Source organism: Brienomyrus brachyistius, chromosome 25 (genome assembly GCF_023856365.1).
Source record: "Brienomyrus brachyistius isolate T26 chromosome 25, BBRACH_0.4, whole genome shotgun sequence".
NCBI lineage: Eukaryota > Metazoa > Chordata > Actinopteri > Osteoglossiformes > Mormyridae > Brienomyrus > Brienomyrus brachyistius.
In genome coordinates this window covers 8357421-8377118 of record NC_064557.1, presented here as the reverse complement: position 1 = coordinate 8377118, position 19698 = coordinate 8357421, and the positions used below count along the sequence as shown (strand labels likewise).

The 19698-nt window shown below is 51.0% G+C and overlaps 1 protein-coding gene across 1 annotated transcript in view; it reads right to left on the bottom strand.

The window, feature by feature from the left end:
* Window positions 1-18635, bottom strand: part of htt (huntingtin) — a 35509-nt gene extending 16874 nt beyond the window's left edge. The window contains 28 exon segments of the mRNA XM_048995704.1: window positions 523-650; window positions 733-859; window positions 1858-2060; window positions 2146-2297; window positions 2433-2578; window positions 3215-3335; window positions 3870-4016; window positions 4118-4218; window positions 4300-4363; window positions 4459-4598; window positions 4759-4856; window positions 5101-5259; window positions 5355-5492; window positions 5787-5898; window positions 6067-6185; window positions 6870-6993; window positions 9149-9495; window positions 9586-9666; window positions 10055-10102; window positions 10352-10556; window positions 10990-11168; window positions 11341-11482; window positions 13735-13873; window positions 13948-14027; window positions 14539-14598; window positions 14964-15084; window positions 15327-15410; window positions 18261-18635. Coding sequence (XP_048851661.1) covers window positions 523-650; window positions 733-859; window positions 1858-2060; window positions 2146-2297; window positions 2433-2578; window positions 3215-3335; window positions 3870-4016; window positions 4118-4218; window positions 4300-4363; window positions 4459-4598; window positions 4759-4856; window positions 5101-5259; window positions 5355-5492; window positions 5787-5898; window positions 6067-6185; window positions 6870-6993; window positions 9149-9495; window positions 9586-9666; window positions 10055-10102; window positions 10352-10556; window positions 10990-11168; window positions 11341-11482; window positions 13735-13873; window positions 13948-14027; window positions 14539-14598; window positions 14964-15084; window positions 15327-15410; window positions 18261-18358 — 3663 coding nt within the window. The 5' untranslated portion in view covers window positions 18359-18635.
* Between the last annotated feature and the right edge of the window lie 1063 nt (window positions 18636-19698).

Sequence of the window (19698 nt, the reverse complement as noted above, 5' to 3'; positions counted from 1 at the left end):
AAGATGCCATCTTTACTAGGTCAGTATTTAACCACTGGGTCTCGCTCAACATGGCTAGTCTTGGGTAACTTCGCCAGTTAACAACTGCTTGGAAGCAATTAAATCGCAAAACATTTAAGTCAGGAGAATTAGTGAAAGACTGCTTAACTATAGTAGAAGGTTTACCGAGCCATATTTGATGAATTACAGAAAACCAGAAGATGTGACAGACTGTAAAACAGACTGACATTTTAGATGCCAAACATAAAGCAGGAATGCGTTTAAACAAACAGATTCTGTCACACATCACGTCTGAGTCATGTTTGTCCTCTGGCGCTAGAGGAATTCACTGGTTTTTCCTGCATATTTTCATAGGATGGACTGGCATCCCGTCCAGGGTGTAGCCCATCCCGGTACCCTGTGTTGCCTGGGACGGACTCCAGGCCCCTACCGACTACATCGACCAGGACAAGCTGCTAGGAGATAAACGGACTTTCATAACGACCAGTCACTGCAATAACTTAAAGTACGTCTAATCTCGACCTTGTAGTTGGTGTGGGTGGCCTTCAACACGTCATAGAGCTTCAGGTAGGGGGGCAGGTGGCAGAAGCTGCCCAGCGAGGTGGACTTGTTGATAGTGGCGGCCCCCGTACCCTCCGTGGGTCTAGCTGCTGAGGAAAAACAGACTCCGCTTATGCGATTCGGCAGAGCACCAGAAATTCCAAGAATTCCCCGAGCCGTATGGTCTCCCACCCTGACTGCCATCACCGCTCTTCTTGGGACTCATGGGGGTAGCGTTGGCTTCCACCGGCTCCTTCTCTTTGCTCTTCCTCCTAATGGGGCTCAGCGACGGCGTGTTGGACAGCGAAGGGAGGGTGGCCTGGAAGAGAGACGGCGACAAGCTCGGTGCTGAACCGTGTCGTCCATGAGACACGTCCAACATCATTCAAAACAGGCTGTATTAATGGTGAGATGTAAAGCTGAGATGATACCAAGCCGTCACCCATTAAGGGTACATCTTAATGCAGAGGTGGCCAATCTTACCCAGAAAGGGCCACTGTGTATGTGGGCTTTCACTGCAACTCCCAAAAATAGATCACTAATTAGAGGACTGATTGGCTGAAGAATCCTCACACCTGCGTTTGAACAGCTGACCTACAGGTTATCCTGCATACACACTTTGCAGATAAGATCCACCCTGGATTTCTGGATTATGGAAGAGATGACCGCCTTCCAGGGCAGGCTGTAGTTCGACTGCATACCTTGCAAGTCAAAAACACAACCCTTGAATTTCTAGGTAGTGCCTATGAACACACAGAGTGCTGTAGGCCTGCGGAGGACCCGCTCCCCCCCCCCCCCCCCCCCCCAGGGATGGCTAATCTGAAGCAAACACTACTAGTCAAACCAAAAATAAAAACTAGGGAACTGCTTTTTAATTTGGCGTTTTTCTAACTCGCAAAGCCACTTCAAGTGGATCACCGAGTATGTGGTTAAAATTAGAAATATATTAAAAAAAAATTCACCACTAGCACCCCTTCACCACTTAGTATATTTTACCACCTGCACTATTCATTCATCCACTCATCTATCCATCCATCTTCTGTAACCGTTGAATCCCAATTGAGTTCACTGTTAAAACAGTTGGCTGTTTTAATTCAACGACCCACAGAAAGGTACAAATATACAAGGTAGGAGCCACACACCTGTGAAGAAGTACCCTTCCCCATTTCCTGAGACATTCACTCAGCGTCCAAACGGTACCCACCAAACTGATCTGAAGGCATCTTAAGTCCTAACAAGCGCACTAGTCCAATTCAGGGCCCCCAGCCTAATGACGGCCCCCCAGGAGATGAGGGTCGAACAGAGGCTTCTGGATACCTTCACCGCAGGCCCCGGGGCCACCTCATCCACAACATGCGCGCAGATATTGATGATCTTCAGCAGGTGGGAGAAGAGCTGCTCCAACATGGCCGCCACGGCGCGGTCTCCCAGCGCCGGCCACGCCTCCTCCTGCTTGGCACTCCCGGAGGCGGACTCCTCGTCCCCCAACCAGGGACTCTTCATGCATTTGGGAGCAGCGGCTGTCAGGACGTGAGGACAGGCTTAGCACGCGTGAGGAACCGGCACCGCGGAGAGCGCGGCGAGTGGAGAGCGAGCGGCGGGTACCTGCGAGCAGGTTGCCCATCAGGAGCAGGGCGTCCTGGTGGGCGGAGAGGTCGAGCGGGAACCAGGCGGATGTCAGCAGTGACAGCACCATGTTAGCCATGCCCACGGTGCAGGTCTTCTTCAGATCATCACCTGAACCAGGCTGGGACTGGCTGTGGGGACAGCACTGATGTTCACTAAAGCTCGTCAAGCCCATCCAGTACAACATAGTACCGAGAGCCAGGGGAGGAACTAAGAGTTCCCGCCCAATCAGATTCAAGGAGCTTCAAAGTCCCGGTCACTCGCACCTGAAGGAACGACTCCTGTTCTTGTAGAGACTCGAGCGGCTCTGCTGATTGGTGGAGGAGCCGATATACCCACAATGCCAGCCCACGCTCCAGGTGCACACTGGGAAGGCAGAGGACAGCAGGCACAAGGCCTCGCAGCAGCCGAACTGCAAAACGGAGAATCGGCACGAAAATCACGCGCAGAACACAAACAGGTTTCACAATAATTTTGTGGCATGTGTTCACGATAGATGAACGATTATATTTTCCATTCCATTTTAGTCCTATGCCTGGTCATGAGAGACCTATCATGGTTACTATGGGCACAAAGCAGAGAATAACCCAGTCACATTCATTTCATAAACTTTTAATGTAGTTTGGTAGGTTTGAGTCTGTGAGCAATATTTTATTTATATATTATTTTTTTCATGATTTTCTTTTTCCTTTTGTAAAAACATGAAGTGTTTCCCGGTAAAACGTTAACCATATTTTGGGGCAAAATAATAACTTAAAGGTGAAATTTAGGTTCAGTTTTGTTGAATCCGTTGACAAATTCTGGAATTACTGAGAACAATTCATTGTGCTTTTGACTCTATGTCACGACTGCATGACTCATCAGGAAGCAGAGGTGGAGATTAAGAGTTACAGAGTACTCACCTGGTTGCCTGAAACAGAATCTTAGACTGGATTTGTACTCCCTGGACCTGAAATCTCCACCTCTGTTAGGAAGTGATCTGCATCTTGGTCAGTGCGGTGTTTGTGACTACACAAGTGAACGGCTGCTGTGGGATCAGCGTACTCACCGTGAGGGCGCGAGAGGTGGAGGAGGTGAGGGTGTGCGACACGGCCGTGATCACCCGGGACAGGCTGTTCTCCAGGGTGATGTCGGAGGTGTGTGGCGAGAGGCTGTACCCTCTGTACGTCCTGAGGAGCAGAGATACACGCTCCGGCTCAGTGCTGCACTGCCGCTGCATTACATACAGGCTACGTCAAGCCTAACGAACCACCTCAGGGAAACATCTCAGATACGGGACCTACACCAAAGGGCCAGACCCAGGCAACGGCGAACTGGGCAGCCGCCCAGGGCCCGATCGGCATGAGTAATGAAAATATTAATTACACACATCCATATTCAATTCATAAATAAGAACACACACACACAAAATAAATAGTAAAAAGCCAGTAATAGGCTACCATCTGGTTGTTTTCTACACTATTTGCTCATATGAATAAGCAGCATGCCCGTGGCGTCAAAGCGATCTCTCCACCCGGCTGCGCGCGTGGCCTCAAAGCGATCTCTCTACAGGTCTGTTCAGACCATTATGAAAGGGGAAAAAACATTAGGCCTATACACACAAATGTATAAGAATGAGGTGCATTTCATGAACAAAAAATTAATTTATTAAAAAAATTAATTAAAAAAAAAAAAAACTCTCTCTGTACGGACGGGCTGGGTACCTGGTGATGGTACTGACTGTAAACTGGGATGGGGGCTGGTTCTCATGCATCAGCAGCTGCAGGTACACGCTGCTCTGGTCCCGAGCGATGGCTACCACTGGATCCCCCTGGCCCTGGTCACAGTCGTAGAACAGCCTGGAGACGAGTCTGTGGCAAGCGGAAGGGCGTTAGCTGCAGGGAGCCCCCCGTAGTCCGAATGGCAGCATGAAGAACACGTACGACCCTTAAAGGTTCCGGGAGGGCCTGACCTGCCGACCGTGGCAGCCGCCACATGACGCACTCGCGGGTCCTCATCCCCGAGCAGGTACAGGATGACATCATTCAGCACCCTGTCCTGTAACTTCAGCAGCTGCAGCACCAGCAGGGGTCAGAGGTTAAAGGGGCTTCACAGTACCTTGTACACGTGGGGCACATGAGAACTGACACTCACCCCAGTGTAGTGGTGCTCCCCCTTATGCAAACGCTCCGTTTTCCTCTCCAGGAAACTTATTAACCTGCAAACCAAAGGAGGCAGAAGCTCCACTCAGGGTTACTGGTGTGGATCGCGTGACGAGATAACGCAACGGAGGGAGAAACGAGAGTCCGATACCGAAAATCCATCTCGGCGAGCGTCTCCAGCAGCTCGGTCCTGACCAGCCAATAGGAGCAGTCCCTCAGGGTCAGGAGGTCGATGACCAGTTGCAGGCCCAGTTCACTGAAACTGCTGCAGCACAGGGCCATGATGCAGTGCTGCAACATGCAGGGCATTTTCAGCAACCTTAACACTCCATCCCGGAACAGCATCATTCATATCGCAAACGCTGCGTTGCTATAATAACCAAACTCATGAAAGAACCTCTTGCTGGACGGTATCCATCTAACGCCGCCCCCCCCAAGCAAGCGCACTCACCCTAACGGCGGCACAAGACATTTTGCAGGTGACGGAAGACTCATCCTTTAATGTCTTCTGCAGCAAAGGCACGAGGTCCACTACAGACAAGGGGTTTCCTGTCACAATGACACAGACATGGTGAGAATATTGACTGAGGCTTACAGCCAGTCATCGGCGACTGTGACGTAGGCGTCAACAAAAATATTTCATATTAATAGCAAGCCATCCTATCACATTATGAGACCACAACAACTGTTTATTAGACAACGTGTAATAAAAATAAAACCAGACCCTATATCCGGCAATGCGACTCGATTTTAAAAACCATTTTGATTATTCATCTCCGTTCGGGGCACACACCCGTTGAGGTTTTCACTGTAGCCAGCCAGGGTTCCACATTGAACCGGGTCTTGGTGAGGACGGAATGGATGACCGTCCCGCACAGGATGGCAGTGGATCCACGGATCTGCGGATCTCCGTGTTCGACGTATTTCAGGATGTCGGTCACGTACTGCTGCTCTGTGTGGAGAGAGGACGCATATGCAAGTTTGGTCGTGCCCCCAAGGCGCGGACAGACTGACCTGCCCCCGCCCGGAGCGGGTCGGCACACTCACCATCCGACGGCAGCCCTTCCAGAGGCTCTCGGTACAGGCTGCTGAAGAAGGCTTCTGGGAGCAGGGCGGCGGCCGCCCCCACGCAGCTCACTGCCAGCGCCTTTACACTCACCCGCACCTCCTTGTCTGGCACCAGGCCTGGCCAAGAGGAAAAACAAAACCAACAGGGTGTACAGTAAATCGCTGGGAAGCAGAAACTGCGGCTACGCTCAGAAAACCTGCTCGCACTTGTATTACAAATAAACCACAAATCGCTAAACAGCCCTGGTTGAAGATTATATCGTTAAAATTACATCACCAAACAGCAGCATACTCAACACTCAGTGTAAACATGTAGCATGCTGTTACAACTCAAAATTTTAAACTTGTTGCTACTGTAATGTTATCGAACACCGACAAAATCACGGTGGAAGGGGAAAAAAAAAGGCCTACCATCTTTCTGACCCGTGAGCAGGAAGGATGCAGACAAGAGGCGGACACAGTGCACCAGGGGCTCGGCCTTTGGGTCTGTGTAGTGTCCGATCTCTCCTTTTATTCTCGATGGCTGGGTGAATATCAAAGGCCAATCAGGTTTCAGTGTTTCATCATCATAGGATTTTCTACACCCCGTCGGCCGAGAGAGCTCCGTGTTACAGCACTATGGAGCGAGGACACTTGTCCATAGCTACAGCGGGGCGTGTAGATGCAGCTGGACAGTCCGAGAGGGACTTGCCTTGTTCTCCAGCTCTGTGGGCTCCACCACCTCCTCCTTGAGCACCAGTCTGTCCACGCTGCTGTCGGACGACTGCCGACTGTGACCCTTATTCTCCATGAGGTGAGGCTTGCTCAATACTACGGACAGGGCACACGGAAGAGCAGGCAGCTCTGAGATAACGTAACTTGGACTTACCATAATTTCCGCACGAATGGCTCCAACAACATGACGCCCCCCCAAGTCATAACAAAGAAACATATTTTACATACATTTATAAAACAAATGGTTTAAACAAATCGAGCTGATTGATGGAAAAAGTATGTGAATGTTTAGGTTAATGAGCTCTTGGAAAAAAAGTCAAGTCTTATTTTAGATGTGGGTGCGACAAGTAAAAAAAAAAAAAAAAAAAATTTAGACTACCTCCTCTTTGCGTCAGAATTCTGTTCAACTGCATTTTGGCCCAATCAAAACAGATTTCAGAGGACCTCACACTCGTACAATTCCAGATTATTCCAAAGGGTTCACAGACTTTCACAACTGTAAATTGGTGTTCAGTGATGGTGCTGACCCAGCGTGATTTTTACCCTGTACGAGCAGACAGAATCTTTGGAGGGTTTATTGAATTATAGCCCTGGCTTATGCTTAAACACAAAATTACTGCAGAGTAAACGGAATAAAATAGGTACGTCAGTTTTGTGACCGCGGTTCAGGCTATGGACGGAGCCACCCTTATTCATCCAGTCTTCGGGATGCCAAAACAGGGGGACGGAACTGGGAGGACATCAGGGCAAAAAAAAAACACACAGAGCTGAGGAACATACCAAGGGCAGTTCTGGAGAAGGACTCCAAGGTCTCCTCAGCAGTGGTGTTTGCGTTTTCCTCCTCTTCATCCTGGAGTGTACCGATCTGCATCCCCGAGTACTGACTCTCACTGCCATCCAGAACCTGAGGCAGAGAGGCTCAGGATGAGTCCTGCTAGACACCCCATTCAACACAACAAACACGAAGTCTTTGCAGCCCTCTATAAAACGCTCCCAAATGGCCCAGACCAGTGTTTCCCAATCCGGTCCTCGAGGACCCACAGACTCCTTCCAAGCAAAAAACGTGGACTGGAGCTCGGAGGGAGCACAAACCTGGACCAACTGAGCGTGCCCGAGTACCGGACTGAGAAACACGTCTCTAGGAGAATCTAGACCATAACCGTGCATGTGACGCTTCAGCGTAGCGCAACAAATCTGATCAGCAAAGCCAACTGATGACAGACCGGGTTGACCCTGGTGTGGGTGCAGCCTAGTTACGGACAACACGGAACCTAAATATACCACAAAAGGACGAAAAACTACCACAGCATCATATCACACCATGGTATGTCATACTTAAGCTACAGGCACAGAAATGAGAGTGTTAGAGAAGAGAAACAGGGCAAGGCAGCATATCAGGTACTGTCAAGAAATAGTTCATTATGAAGATAAAGAAGGGAACTCATCTAGCATGAATAACTGCACTCTAAATTCAAGTCCACCAGCCTTTATACATACGGCATGATACTGGGCAGGCCCACATTGACTGGCCAGTATCACGTATAACATCTGGCACTGCAGAGGTCTCACAGATGACAGCGACCAAATCGGTCCATTTGATACAGAGAACATGAAACCCTTGTTTTGATTGGCTGCAGACCCAACACGGAGATAGGGCAATCACAGACTGAGAATCAGGATGAAGTTTAACTCAATCTGACAGTGCACCAAACTGATGACCACACACTGTAGACGCTCCCCGGGTTACGATGGGGTTGCGTTCCAATAGATCTATCTATCTTAAGGCAAAAATATAGTAAGGCGAAAATGCATTTTAATACAGTACGCCTACCCTAAGAAACATCATGGCCTAGCTTAGCCTACTTGAAATATGTTTAGAACACTTACATTAGCCTACAGTTGGGCAAATCCATTAATCAACACTTTAGGCTTTGTGCTAATTCATGTTGAATAATGTACTAAAAGTGAAAAACAGAATAGAACTGGAACATCCATTGTAAAAGTAAAAAAAGAAATGTCGTAAATTGGCCATCAAAACCCAGGGAGCGTCTGCATAAAATCGCACATTTTATGGTAGATTCAGGGAATCTTGAAGACAGCCCCTTAAAAGAGCATTGCAGTAGCAACGTGACGGTCATGAGTTGAAATCTCAGGAAGCACACAGATTATGACCCTTCCCTCTAGTGTCGCTTTGAACGAAAGTGTCAGATAAATTAATAAAATGTAAAAATGAAGGAAGCAAACGCATGATGCGGGAAGCTTTGGAGAAGGGGAGAGCAGCAGCCTTTATGCGGGTCTCCTCATGCCTGCTGATCGGGGGAAATGAGGTCCAGACCTTCAGCTCTCTGAAGCACGTGTCCCTCAGACCAGAACACACAAGCTCTCCTCAACAGCTAACAGGATCAAAGTGACGTGACCACTGAGTGACAACTGATCCGGTGGCGAGTGGAAAACCCATCGACTTGATTCAAATTTTAATCAGCTCTGAACTTGTGCTGGCATCGTGCATCGCTGTTATATGATGTCACATGACAGCACGCAATTGATTGGCCGAGACAGTGGAGTTAAAGGAAATAAAGAGTGATCTTACAAAAGGTAGCACATTTCCTGTTAACATCCAACTAGAAAAGACCATCATTTCCCCCCCCTCCAACCCCCAATACAGATGTGGAGGCCTGGAGGAAGTTAAAGGGAAAGACAGAGGAGGGGCTCGCGCTCCGATTGGTCAGAATGACACTTCATATGGGGAGGGGTTCTCTCCATTTTTCTGAATGGCAGCAGAGGATTAGGAGGAGAGCTGTCAGCAGTGAGGGGGCGCGGTTTTGAACTGAAGGCGGGAGCAAAGAGCGAGGGAGGGGCCAGAGGCGGGGTTAGGGTAAGGGGAGGGCAGGCAGCAGGCCTTCTCCCCAGAGGCTGCTGACCTTGTCACTGCCACTAGCGATGGAGGAAGAGGAAGAGGAGGAAGACGTGCTGGAAGAGCCGAAGTCGGAGCTGGAGGAGGCGTCGGGCCCCTCGGTGGAGCTCGGCGAGGGCTGCAGCGCCCCCTGCAGCACACTTACGAGCTCGGCGCAGTCGGAGGGGGTGACGGCCGAGTCGGGCCCCTCGGTGGTGGTCTGGGAGCTGTCGCTGGGGGGCGACGAGGCAGGCAGGGTGCCCTCAGGGCCGCCGGAGCCGCTGGCCGGGCCGGAGCTGGGGCTCAGCACCTCTTCTTCGCCCACTTCCTCCTCCTCCTCCCCCTCCTCCTCAGGTGAGCCAGGCGAGCCGCGCTCAGAGGAGGCGCTCAGCTCCACGGAGTCGCCGGGCTGCAGGCCGCGCTGGGAGGAGCGTGGCTGCTCCGTGATGATGTCAGCCGGGGCCAGGGAGGCCGAGGGAGGGGGGGCGTCAGCGCCGTCGCTGGTAACGGAGGCTGTGGGGGGGGGGGGGGGGGGGGCAGTTAGCTAACAAGCAGCATGCGCCAGCTACAACACATCCAGGCCACGCCCCTCAGCACACGTACCAGTGAAGGCTCCTGTGCTGACCTCTGACCTGCTCTCGGACTCATCCTCAAGCCCCTCCTCCTCTCCGGAGAGCAGCTTGCCTGGAAAAGGAGTCTAGTGTCAGGGGCACTATCCATAGAGGGGTCGCCGCTGTCGGCCAACGGATGGATGGCCGTCTGTTAAAGCGTCCGACAGGCTTTTCACCATTACCTCATGGCTCTTTATACTTTAAAATTCACTTAAATTCAGTAATAGACGAAAGCAAAAGTCCATGAAGCTCAGCGACAGAAATCCATCCCTATCCATGAAAATGGCCAAGGGCAAAACTTTTGTGGATAATCGGATCAGACCGGAGTGAAGTGCGTATGACCTTTGATCAGGGAGCGAAGGATCCGACACAAAATGGGAGTCTAGCACATATAGCTACAGATGAAAGGTGACGTGAGGCTATGCGGGCGGGCACTAGGGGGCGTAGTGGGACATAGTCACCTTTCTGTTTCCTGAGTAGAAGCGGACTGCATGAAGACCCTCCTCCGGCTGCAGGTCACAGGAGAGAAGAGAGAGCAGAAAGGCCCTGAGCCCCAAAGGAGATACCCCCAAAGACACCAGGGAACCCCCCCCCCCTCGGTGGACAGTTTGGGAAGGATGGCCAGGAGGCAGAAGAACAGGAAGAGGAGGGGCCTATGGTCACCACAGCGACCGACCAGCCAGGACGGCAGGGCAGGGAACATCCTGAACTTAAGGTTCTTTGCCAACGCGTGTTGGAGAGGCGGTCCAGGAACTTACCGATGAGCTCCAGGATGCTGCCGCTGCGTGCGCGGCTCTCGGCCTCCTCGTGGGACACGCTGGCGCGCTGCACGCTCCCGGGGCTGATGAGCACGCGGAGGAGCTCCGGCGGGGGGGTGCGCAGCACCTGCTGCAGCAGCTCCAGGGCGGCCGTCACCACATTGTGGTCGCGGTGTTGCGTGTAATGCAGCGTGAGCTCAAACACCTGCGCAGAGTGGGACCCGTCAGGCACCAGGACGCGGCGATCTTCGGAGAGGCCAGCGGGAACACCTGCTATCACTGAGCCTTTACTGCGTCAAAACACTCCCAGGGACTAAGAACCACAGCCGTTCCATAAATTCTTTATTCAGAACATCAGACTCTGCTAATTATGGCCCTGTAGCTGACCCTACCCCATTCCACCCCTAGACAAATGGAACAGAAGCGATTCTGACATCATGGCTATAAAGCGCGTCCTTCACCGTGAACCTGTCACTGGCGACCGAAGGAGACCGTCTCTGCCTGTACCACATCAGTCACACTGCCACTACCCATAATTCACCTGCCCCGACAGCAGGAGACTCTCCATTAACCTTCAGGCTGGCACTAAATAGCTACAGCACCGGGCCAGGGGCTCAGATGAAGAGGGAGACGGGCACCTGGACGAGCTGCTCGGGCGTGGGCGAGATATCAGGCTCCTTGCGCGTCACTCCGAAGCTGCCCTTCAAGGTGGTGTCCTTCACCTGCTGCTGCAGCAGGGGCATCAGGTAGCGCAGTGTCAGCAGAGCCCCCAGCGTAAGGGGGCTGGGGTGCTCGTCGTCCACAGGGACCAGCAGACCTGTGGGGTGGCACGAGGGGCGGGGCGGTTAATCGCTGCACCCGGCAAGAAATGAAGGATGAAGGAGATCCAGGTATGGTCCCGAGGGTCCATTTAAAAGTCCAAATGACGTCAGAAGGGGAGAGGAAACAGACTAGAAGGGCAGAAGCTAGCAGCAGTCCCCGGGACGCACCGAGGAGCACGTTGAGAAGCCAGGTGTAGAAGTACTGGGGCCGGCGGGAGTGCTGGCACACGCTGACGGCGGAGCTGGCTGCCGTGCGCCGGATGGTGGTCGAGCTGGACTTCAGGTTGGCCACGAACGCCTTCAGAAGCACCTGGGAAACCAGTAGTGACCGTCCATTCACTTCTATGGGAAAAAATCCTAATCCTCAACTCTGACAAGCTTAACCCCAACCTAGGGATTAACCATAAAGTAAATCAAACAAACCTTAACCATAAGCAGAGCTGGAGATTTCAGGTCCAGAAAGTACAAATCCCATCCAGGATTTTGTTTCAACCAACCAGTTGAGCATAAAGAGTCACAAGTCACAGAGTACTCAACTGGTTGGTTGAAACAAAATCCTGGACTGGATTTGTGGACTTTCTGGACCTGAAATCTCCACTTCTGACCACAAGTAATCAAAGGAAATACGAAATACGGCTGCATGACATCACATCGCAATGTAACTGTGATCATGTGACGCATGAGCCTTTAGATGACGAGCGTCAACATTTGTCCGGACGCCGGCTTTTCAGTACTACTAGGGCGTTTACTTACGCCCACAAATTTGTAGGCAGAACAGTAGTGCGTAAAATATGAGAGGAGAACTGTGACGCACAAAAGTTAGCAATGAATTATTAAGCTGGTATAAATTCGCTGTGTCCTTATGCTTATTATATTCAGTTCGAGGAGCGCGCCACATGTTACCGTTTTGGTAAATCTCGGAAGCGATAAGCACTGAAGTCGCGGAGGAGAGGGGAGCAGCTCAGCAGCCACAACGTCTTTTGAAGTGGAGATGTTGTGGATGATAAACAAGGTAAAAAGACATCGGTGGTGTGGCGGTACTTTTTGCAGCTTAAAATTAGACACGCACCTTATCGAAGCGCAACGTGATATTTGCGAATCATTTACTTACCGCTTTGCAAAAAAAATAATAAAAAATATGACACATTAAGCCATTTGAGTAGAAACATTTACCATCTGGCCAGATGATTAGATAAACTGGCCACACCCATCTGTGACACAAGCGCATAATTATGCACATAAACACACAATCTCCTGCAGCAGCCATTACCAGCAGAGTGGGTGGGTGCACAGAAGGCGCAGCCTTTCCAGCGAGTCGCTAGCTGTCCCGGCCAGCCGCAAAAGCAGCGGCCGCAGATATAAACACAACTGTAAGCAAGTCGCATGGCCATAAACTTCGCAACAAACATACAAAACTGAAACCTGAGTGTCAGCAATCCCACTAGCAACGTTTCACCAAAGCGTCCCCAGAAGAACAAGAGGTATTTTAGCAACAAAGGGTGGACCGGCTTCACATTAATGCCCTTCGTTTCGGAATGAGACAGTTTTGGCCAAGTAGTGCGTTTACGGTCAGGGAAGCAGAACAGAAACGTCTATGATTATGGTTCTGCGTCGCCGCAGAAACGCCTGACTGACTCCTCCTGTAGCAATGCATCCCTCTGCTTGCAAGGAAAATTAATGAGTCATTGGGTAATGCTGCCAATCAATATATATGGGGGGGGGACAGATAAATGTTAACCCGGAGAGCTTGGGAGCCCGATTCCGATTAAGGACGAGGGTTTTTCTTGGGTTATTCGGAAGCAAAAGGTGGCGCAGTCCAAAGCGACAGCATCGCCCTGCTGACCTCACATCAGCACCGCATCCTCATCCTCATCCACACCCGACAGAGCGAATCGGACGTCGTCACACATCAACACGGATCCCTCCCCAACTTGGAGCCTGGCCTGGGCGTCATGCCTGAGGACACACAGCAGCCAGGGTGCAGAGCGAGCGGCGGCGGCGGCCCAGCGGAAGGTTCTGGCTGCTGTGGGGCCTGCTGTCTGCGTGCGGAGGGGCGATTACGTCATCCTGAGTCACGGGCCACATTTAGAGCATGACGTGACCCTACTGCAGTGCTTGGGAACGGGAGACTGGGCGCGTCGGAGAGGCCTTCCCTCCCTCCTACTCCTCGCTCCACTCCCCCTCCTCCCCAGAGGAAGTCGCGGCTGAGCAGCCCCCCCCCGCCCCACCACCGACATGACACAGCACTAAAGGCGAACGGGAGCACAGCGCCACCTGGAGGCATATTGTGCAAATACAGGCACACACGGCATCCATACTCTAAAGGTAGCTCCTAATGAAAATGAACACTAAATAATCATGCTTTTCAGAGCTCTCTTCCCCTGAGAGCCGAGAGTGTCACATGACCCGGTACCGTCACATGACCCAGACCAACACAAGAGGAATGTCTACAACTATTTTCAAACAACTTATACTCAAACCTCCCTACTGCAACGTCCACTTGGCAACCAGCAAACGTGTCTGCTCACAAACCGCGTCACAACCCCCGTGACCCTGTCGCACCTTGATCTCGTTGTCGTTGGCGAAATTCCCCAGGGCGGCCATGAGCTTGGGGACGGCGGTGGCCAGCGTCTCCTGCACGGTCTCCTCGGGTCTCTTGCTGATGCGCGTCAGGCAGGGAAGTAGGTTCACCAGGTAGGGCCTGTGAGGGACACTCAGGGTCAGGAGCACGAACAGGAGGTGAACGGGCCGCCGGAGGCTGGAGGTGGGCGTCACCTGCACTTCTGCGGCCGGATGAGGTGGGCGAGCTCCGCGAATCTCCACAGCGCTGCCCTGAGGCTCCGCGAGGCGCCGTTCTGCAAGAGGGACACCCGCCTGCATTAGCTTCCCCAGCACAGCATCCACTAGATGCAGAACCTCACTCCTCTTAAATTACGTCAACATGGCAATGGCAGAGCGACGACAGCACGTGGGCGTGTTCCAAGACCGCCGTGATCAAAGGTCACCTACAGAACCCTTCGCTACCGCTTCTGATCAAGATAAAACCTTAGAGGGCATTAAAACAGCAGAGAGGAAATGGCAGGGCAGCTAGCAAATGATACCACAACCAGAATCAAAGCACGCAGAGAGGGTTTTACACAAGGAAACTGGCTCAAAGCCAATCACAGACCATAATTTCACTTTGATTCTCGCATAACATGCTCATATACAACACTAAAAACTACAGACACCTAACATCGAGAGGAGCTGTAAACGTAATCATCACATGAATTAATATAACTTAATTTGTTTTACATGACACCTCCCCAGCCGCGCTGGAACAGAAGCTCCTTCACTGAAAGGCACGGCTGGACGGCATTCGCTTACCTTCTTAATCTCCTTGTACAGCTCGAGCTGAAGACGGGGAAGGTTGGAGTCCATGAGTGCCTAGTGAAGAGAGCAGCCGTTAAGCCGAACCCCGCCGTCACCGGACTCGCTGCGGCTGGGAGGTTCGAGACACCGCACTTATGCTGTCCAGTGGGGACACGGGTGCACGTGTTAAAGACCAGAAGAATTCAGTAACGGAGAACGTGGGGACAAAATTCCATCTGAACCCTTAGGGCGAGAGATACGAAGCCACAGGTCTCCTAAAACAAAAAAGTTCGCTTATCTCCTTCTTTCCTGTCCCGCAGCTTCTCCTTACCGTCACGAACTGTCAGTCACCCCAGCCAAGTTTGTCCTGGCCAGCGGCCTAGCGGCACAGAGGCCTGGAGAGAGAGTCGCCAGGCTCATGGCTCAGACCGCTGCCTCACCTTGATGATCTTGTTGAGGCACTCGTCCGCCACCATCCTGACGTCGGACTCGCCGTCGTCGCTGCACAGCAGGAACATCTCCATGGCGATGCCCAGCAACTTCTGAAACTCCGGGGAGGTCCTGGTGCCAGGGCCATAGGAAACAGGGGGGGGGGTCACAGTCACTCCACACAGATCTACTCCCCTTCACCCACGTAACCACGCACACATCCAGCGTCGCAGCACGGCTGCTTCGGACAAAGCAATCGGCAGTGCGGTTTTTAACAATGACGCGTCTGACGTCGGCAGCTCCGGCCTACGGCCCGCTATTGTAACGCGGAATTAGCAGAGCGTTACCGTGCTTCACCGGGTTGGGTGTCTTACCTCAGGGACTGGGCCACGATGTTTTCGCATATCGTCAGGCAGTGAGTCACCCTGTCCTTTTTGGTGGTGGTAAGATCTTTCTTCCTACAGGAGACACGATTTAAAAAAAAATAAATAAAAATTTAAATCGGAGAAACTGGGACGCTGCTCATTGGCTCATTGGCTCAGCGGGGACACTGCTCATTGGCAGAGAGAGGAAAACGGATATAAGGCCTGGGACAAAAAACGAGGAAGCGGGAAGGGGGCCATGCAACCAAGTGAAGTGCAACTGGCAGTAAATGTGCTGTAAATTGCCACCCCCCCTCCGCATACACAGATACACACATCCTGCGATCACACAAGGATGCATCCAACTATGGTCACATTTACAGAAGTTCAGATTTGCCCTCAGTACACCGTATCATACAGGGAGAACCAAAACTCCGCTTACCCTGACAGGTTTACACCACTGATCTTCCTGTTCTGGGACTGATTTCGTTATAAAGTAGATAACAAGGGCCCCTTAAAACTAAATATAGCATAGAGTTTTACTTTGAGATATACCCACTTTTCACACACACAAACATATATATCCATCCAGTGGGTCACCCACTTCTTCAAGCAAGAGCTGTGGTGACCCAGAACGTGGGATACACACTCTGCCTCAGACACACACACACAAACACAGTCACAGAGCCATGTCTCAGCACAGCAGGCCACTGTGCCTGAAAAAACATGTCTTAATGTGAAAATGAGAAGAGGAGATTGTGCAAATCCCAGGCAGGCAGAGCCCGAGCCATGACATCCAAGCTCAGAACCAATGACACGTTTTCTCGAAGAATTTCAGGGGCCAGGAGAGACAGGACCTGCCAACTCGACGGAAGACCCATCGGTTTCAGCTCCGAAACCTGTTAGCGGGTCTAAAACGCAGCAGGAAGGCCGGTCTGCTCTCGAATGGGTGATGTAACGGTAGAATAGCGAGATTGCGGCAAAAGGGCGGACAGCTGAAAAAAACCAGTCAATGGTACTTGGGGGGGGGGGGGGGGGGGGGGGCTACGTGGGAGTGTTTGACTACAAAGTCACGCTGTACCATGGGCCGCACAGAGAAACCGACAGACAGCACAGACAGGTACGGTTACCGCATCCTGTTAGCACGGCGATATTTTTTCCACGCGTCCGAGACACCCGGCTCATGTCACCACGGGACGCAGCTACAGGACACAGCCCAACTGCTCCCAGCAATGAGAAAACCCCAATCAGTCCTCCAGGTATTTTCACACAGGGCCCGCAAGCTCTGCAAAGAGAAATCCAACCTTTCGGCTGAAGTTCCATTATGCAGCATGTTTGCTGTTAGTTAACCGGGTTTTCATACCAAGCAGGCAGCAAGGACATTTCATGGCGAGACCGAGGTTGCATTTAAAAGCTTATAATTATTAAAAAATAAAATCTTAATTCATAGACAAAAATGACGAGATTGCCTACAAATTCTAAAATCTAGAATTTGGAAATCCAGAACTGTCTGGTTTAATGCTGGATGTTTTAAGACAACCTCATATTAATTACTAAACCAGTACCATTACCTGTTCATCTATTTTCCATACCTGCTTGTCCTACGCAGGGTCACAGGAATCTGGAACCTCAGTGCAATTTTTTTTTCCCCCAATGACATTCTACCCTTTTAATTACCAGTCATGGTTTTCAATGGACAAGAACTGAAACGTTGCGAAGAGTCAGAGAATCGAGGGCAGGGCAGGGGGCTGACAGGACAGCCAGCGAGCCTGCAGCCTCGCAGCAACCTGCGTTAAAGACACACGGTCATGCATCTCCGCTTCCAGTGCAACAGGAAGACACTGTACTCCTTACCACATGGGCTTTATAACACAGAGACCATGATAAAGAGGAGGACCGCCTTGTATTTCTCGTGCTGGACCCCTTAACTGCAGTTCACCACAAGTCTCATCAGCAGGAATTCAGCCTCGAGAGTTAACCTGCATAGTAGACCAGACTTAAAAAGTGACTGGCAGGTAATTACCATTTGTTCTGTGGCCGAACAGGAAATCAATCCTTACTTACCCTCAGAGGCAGAAAATATACAGCTCATACCCTGTTATAAAGAGTGAACTACATAAATAAGCTGTGAATAAATTACTATCGGAAGTATAACCAGTGATGAATTCCGGATTTAACAGGTGGTAAGAGGCTGTGATTCGTATGTCAACACATAAGGGGCACAGTCTGCTTGATAGGTGAGGTGAATAGAAAACACATAAATGCAGAATATCTTGATGAGCCTGGTTTACGCTGTACCTGAGTGTACCTGAAAGATAAATGGCACTCTATTCCCCCCATTAAGCATTCATGCCGCAGCATACCAGTGCCGTTCAATTGGCGGATTTTCAAGCAACGTTACTTGGTGGGAAAGGAAAAACTTACAAACTGGTTTTCTGCAACCCAGATCGCAATAACACAACGTTTCTTCAACCCTTGGATTGATCCGCATAACGACACTGCATCCAGCCGCACGGCAAGCGCACATCCTGGTTCAACGACCTGGTTGTTAATCTGTCCAAATCTTATAAGCATAAATAAGCGTGAGAAATGTTTGCAAAAACGAGCATAAAGCTGCACGCGCCAACCTGGGGCAAAGGCATGCAAAAACGGCATCAGGCGCGGGGAGGGACAACACACACCCCTGCACCCACAGCTTCCCGAGGCAGGGGAAAGGTGACAGGAGGGCAGCCAGCCTTTAACGCGAAAAAGGCAAGAAGGACCGGCCGTTTGCACAATCGCCACGGGGGGGAGGGAGGCTGCGGCCGGCCGGCCGGTAACGCGCAGGGTGAGCCGCATTACCCCGCTCCCGGCGGCCGTGGGAGGATTTCGGATGACGCTGTTTTTCCCGACTGGATAAACGAAGCCCACCGCAACTGGGCCTCCAGCGAAGCGCTCGCTACTTACTGCTTCTGCACCAGCTCCTCAGCCGACGGCGGTCCCTGCTGCTGCTGGAAGGAGCGCAGCGATTCGAAGGCCTTCATTAGCTTCTCCATGGTGGCCATTTTCCGCCAGTATGATATTTACAAATAGGCGCACGAGCGGCGGGCGCGCGTCGTAAACAAAACCGGGCGCGAGCGGCTCGCGAGACGCCGGGCCGCCGGTACGAAGAACAGCAAGCGGCGGCTCTTACGCCGCAGAGCCCTCGCTTCTGACGTCCGCCGGTCGTTTTAGGTTTCGCCAACGTTACTCCAAAATGAATGGGATGTAATTCGCGTTGCATCCAATTCCGCGAGCCATCTTTAATGCATCCCGTCAACCTCCCTAGGAAGTGGGTGCTGTGACAGCTTTAGGGCAGGACGCGACATCTGCAGCCATTCAGAAGCGACCTGGATTTGATTGACATGAGTGCTGGCCAATCGCCGGGCTGTAGCGTCCTTAAAAACGGAAAGGCTTGCGTATTTACTTCCAAGCCCATAATTTCAGTTTGTCATATGACTTAGGGCTCTTAGAGGGGGGGATTATGACGGATGAAATGGTCCAATGGAAAGGTGCTCTCCAGTATACTTGAATGTTCAGAGTAATAAAGGGATTATTGTAGGAGGGGTGTTAGCACGTTTCGAATATAATGGCGCGTTGCGAAGATTGTGGCGAGTTACAGTCTGTTACATCGTATTTTGCAGGTGCCTTCGATTGTTTATCAGGTATTTATATATACACGTGCCTCTTGCTTTGTTGACATGTCTTGTTTGTTGTTGTGTAATGCACTCTATCTTAAGCGTAAATATCCATTATAAAGATTCCGGCTTAATGTACCCGGAAACATGTATATACAAGTACACCAGCAAAAACTGTAACTACTGGAAGAAATGGCAACCATGTATTACACCTATTCTCATGTATTTCCACTGGTGTCCAGTTAAGTACACGGCAGAGTTTGAAATTCTTCATTTTACTTACAGGGCGCTTTAGGGTCAGGGTCCTTGCTGACTTAACTGATCACAGAATGCAGATCTTCTCAGAAAATCTTAAACAAATAAAGGGATTTTGGCAGTGGTCTACCAGCGTATGTGAGGCTTGCATCCTTGGTCTTAGTATTTAAATCCTGCATGAATACTTATTAGTTTATCCTAGTGCACCATAAATAAGGCCACTGGTACCACTGTACACACGGTTGGTTTGTTTTGCTTTTCTGTGACCTATCTGTACTGACCCATTGTGCTATTCTCCCAGTCAAAAGATGAGCAGGTAAGGTAAATTTGTGTCTTTAAATTGCCCATAGTTTTCCAGTCCTGCATTGGACTGGCATCCTATCAAGGCTGCCCTCATGATCCTGTACTGGATAAGCGGTTGAAAGATGGACCACCTGGCTTCCTACACTTTAGAATTAGAGATTAGTGACACA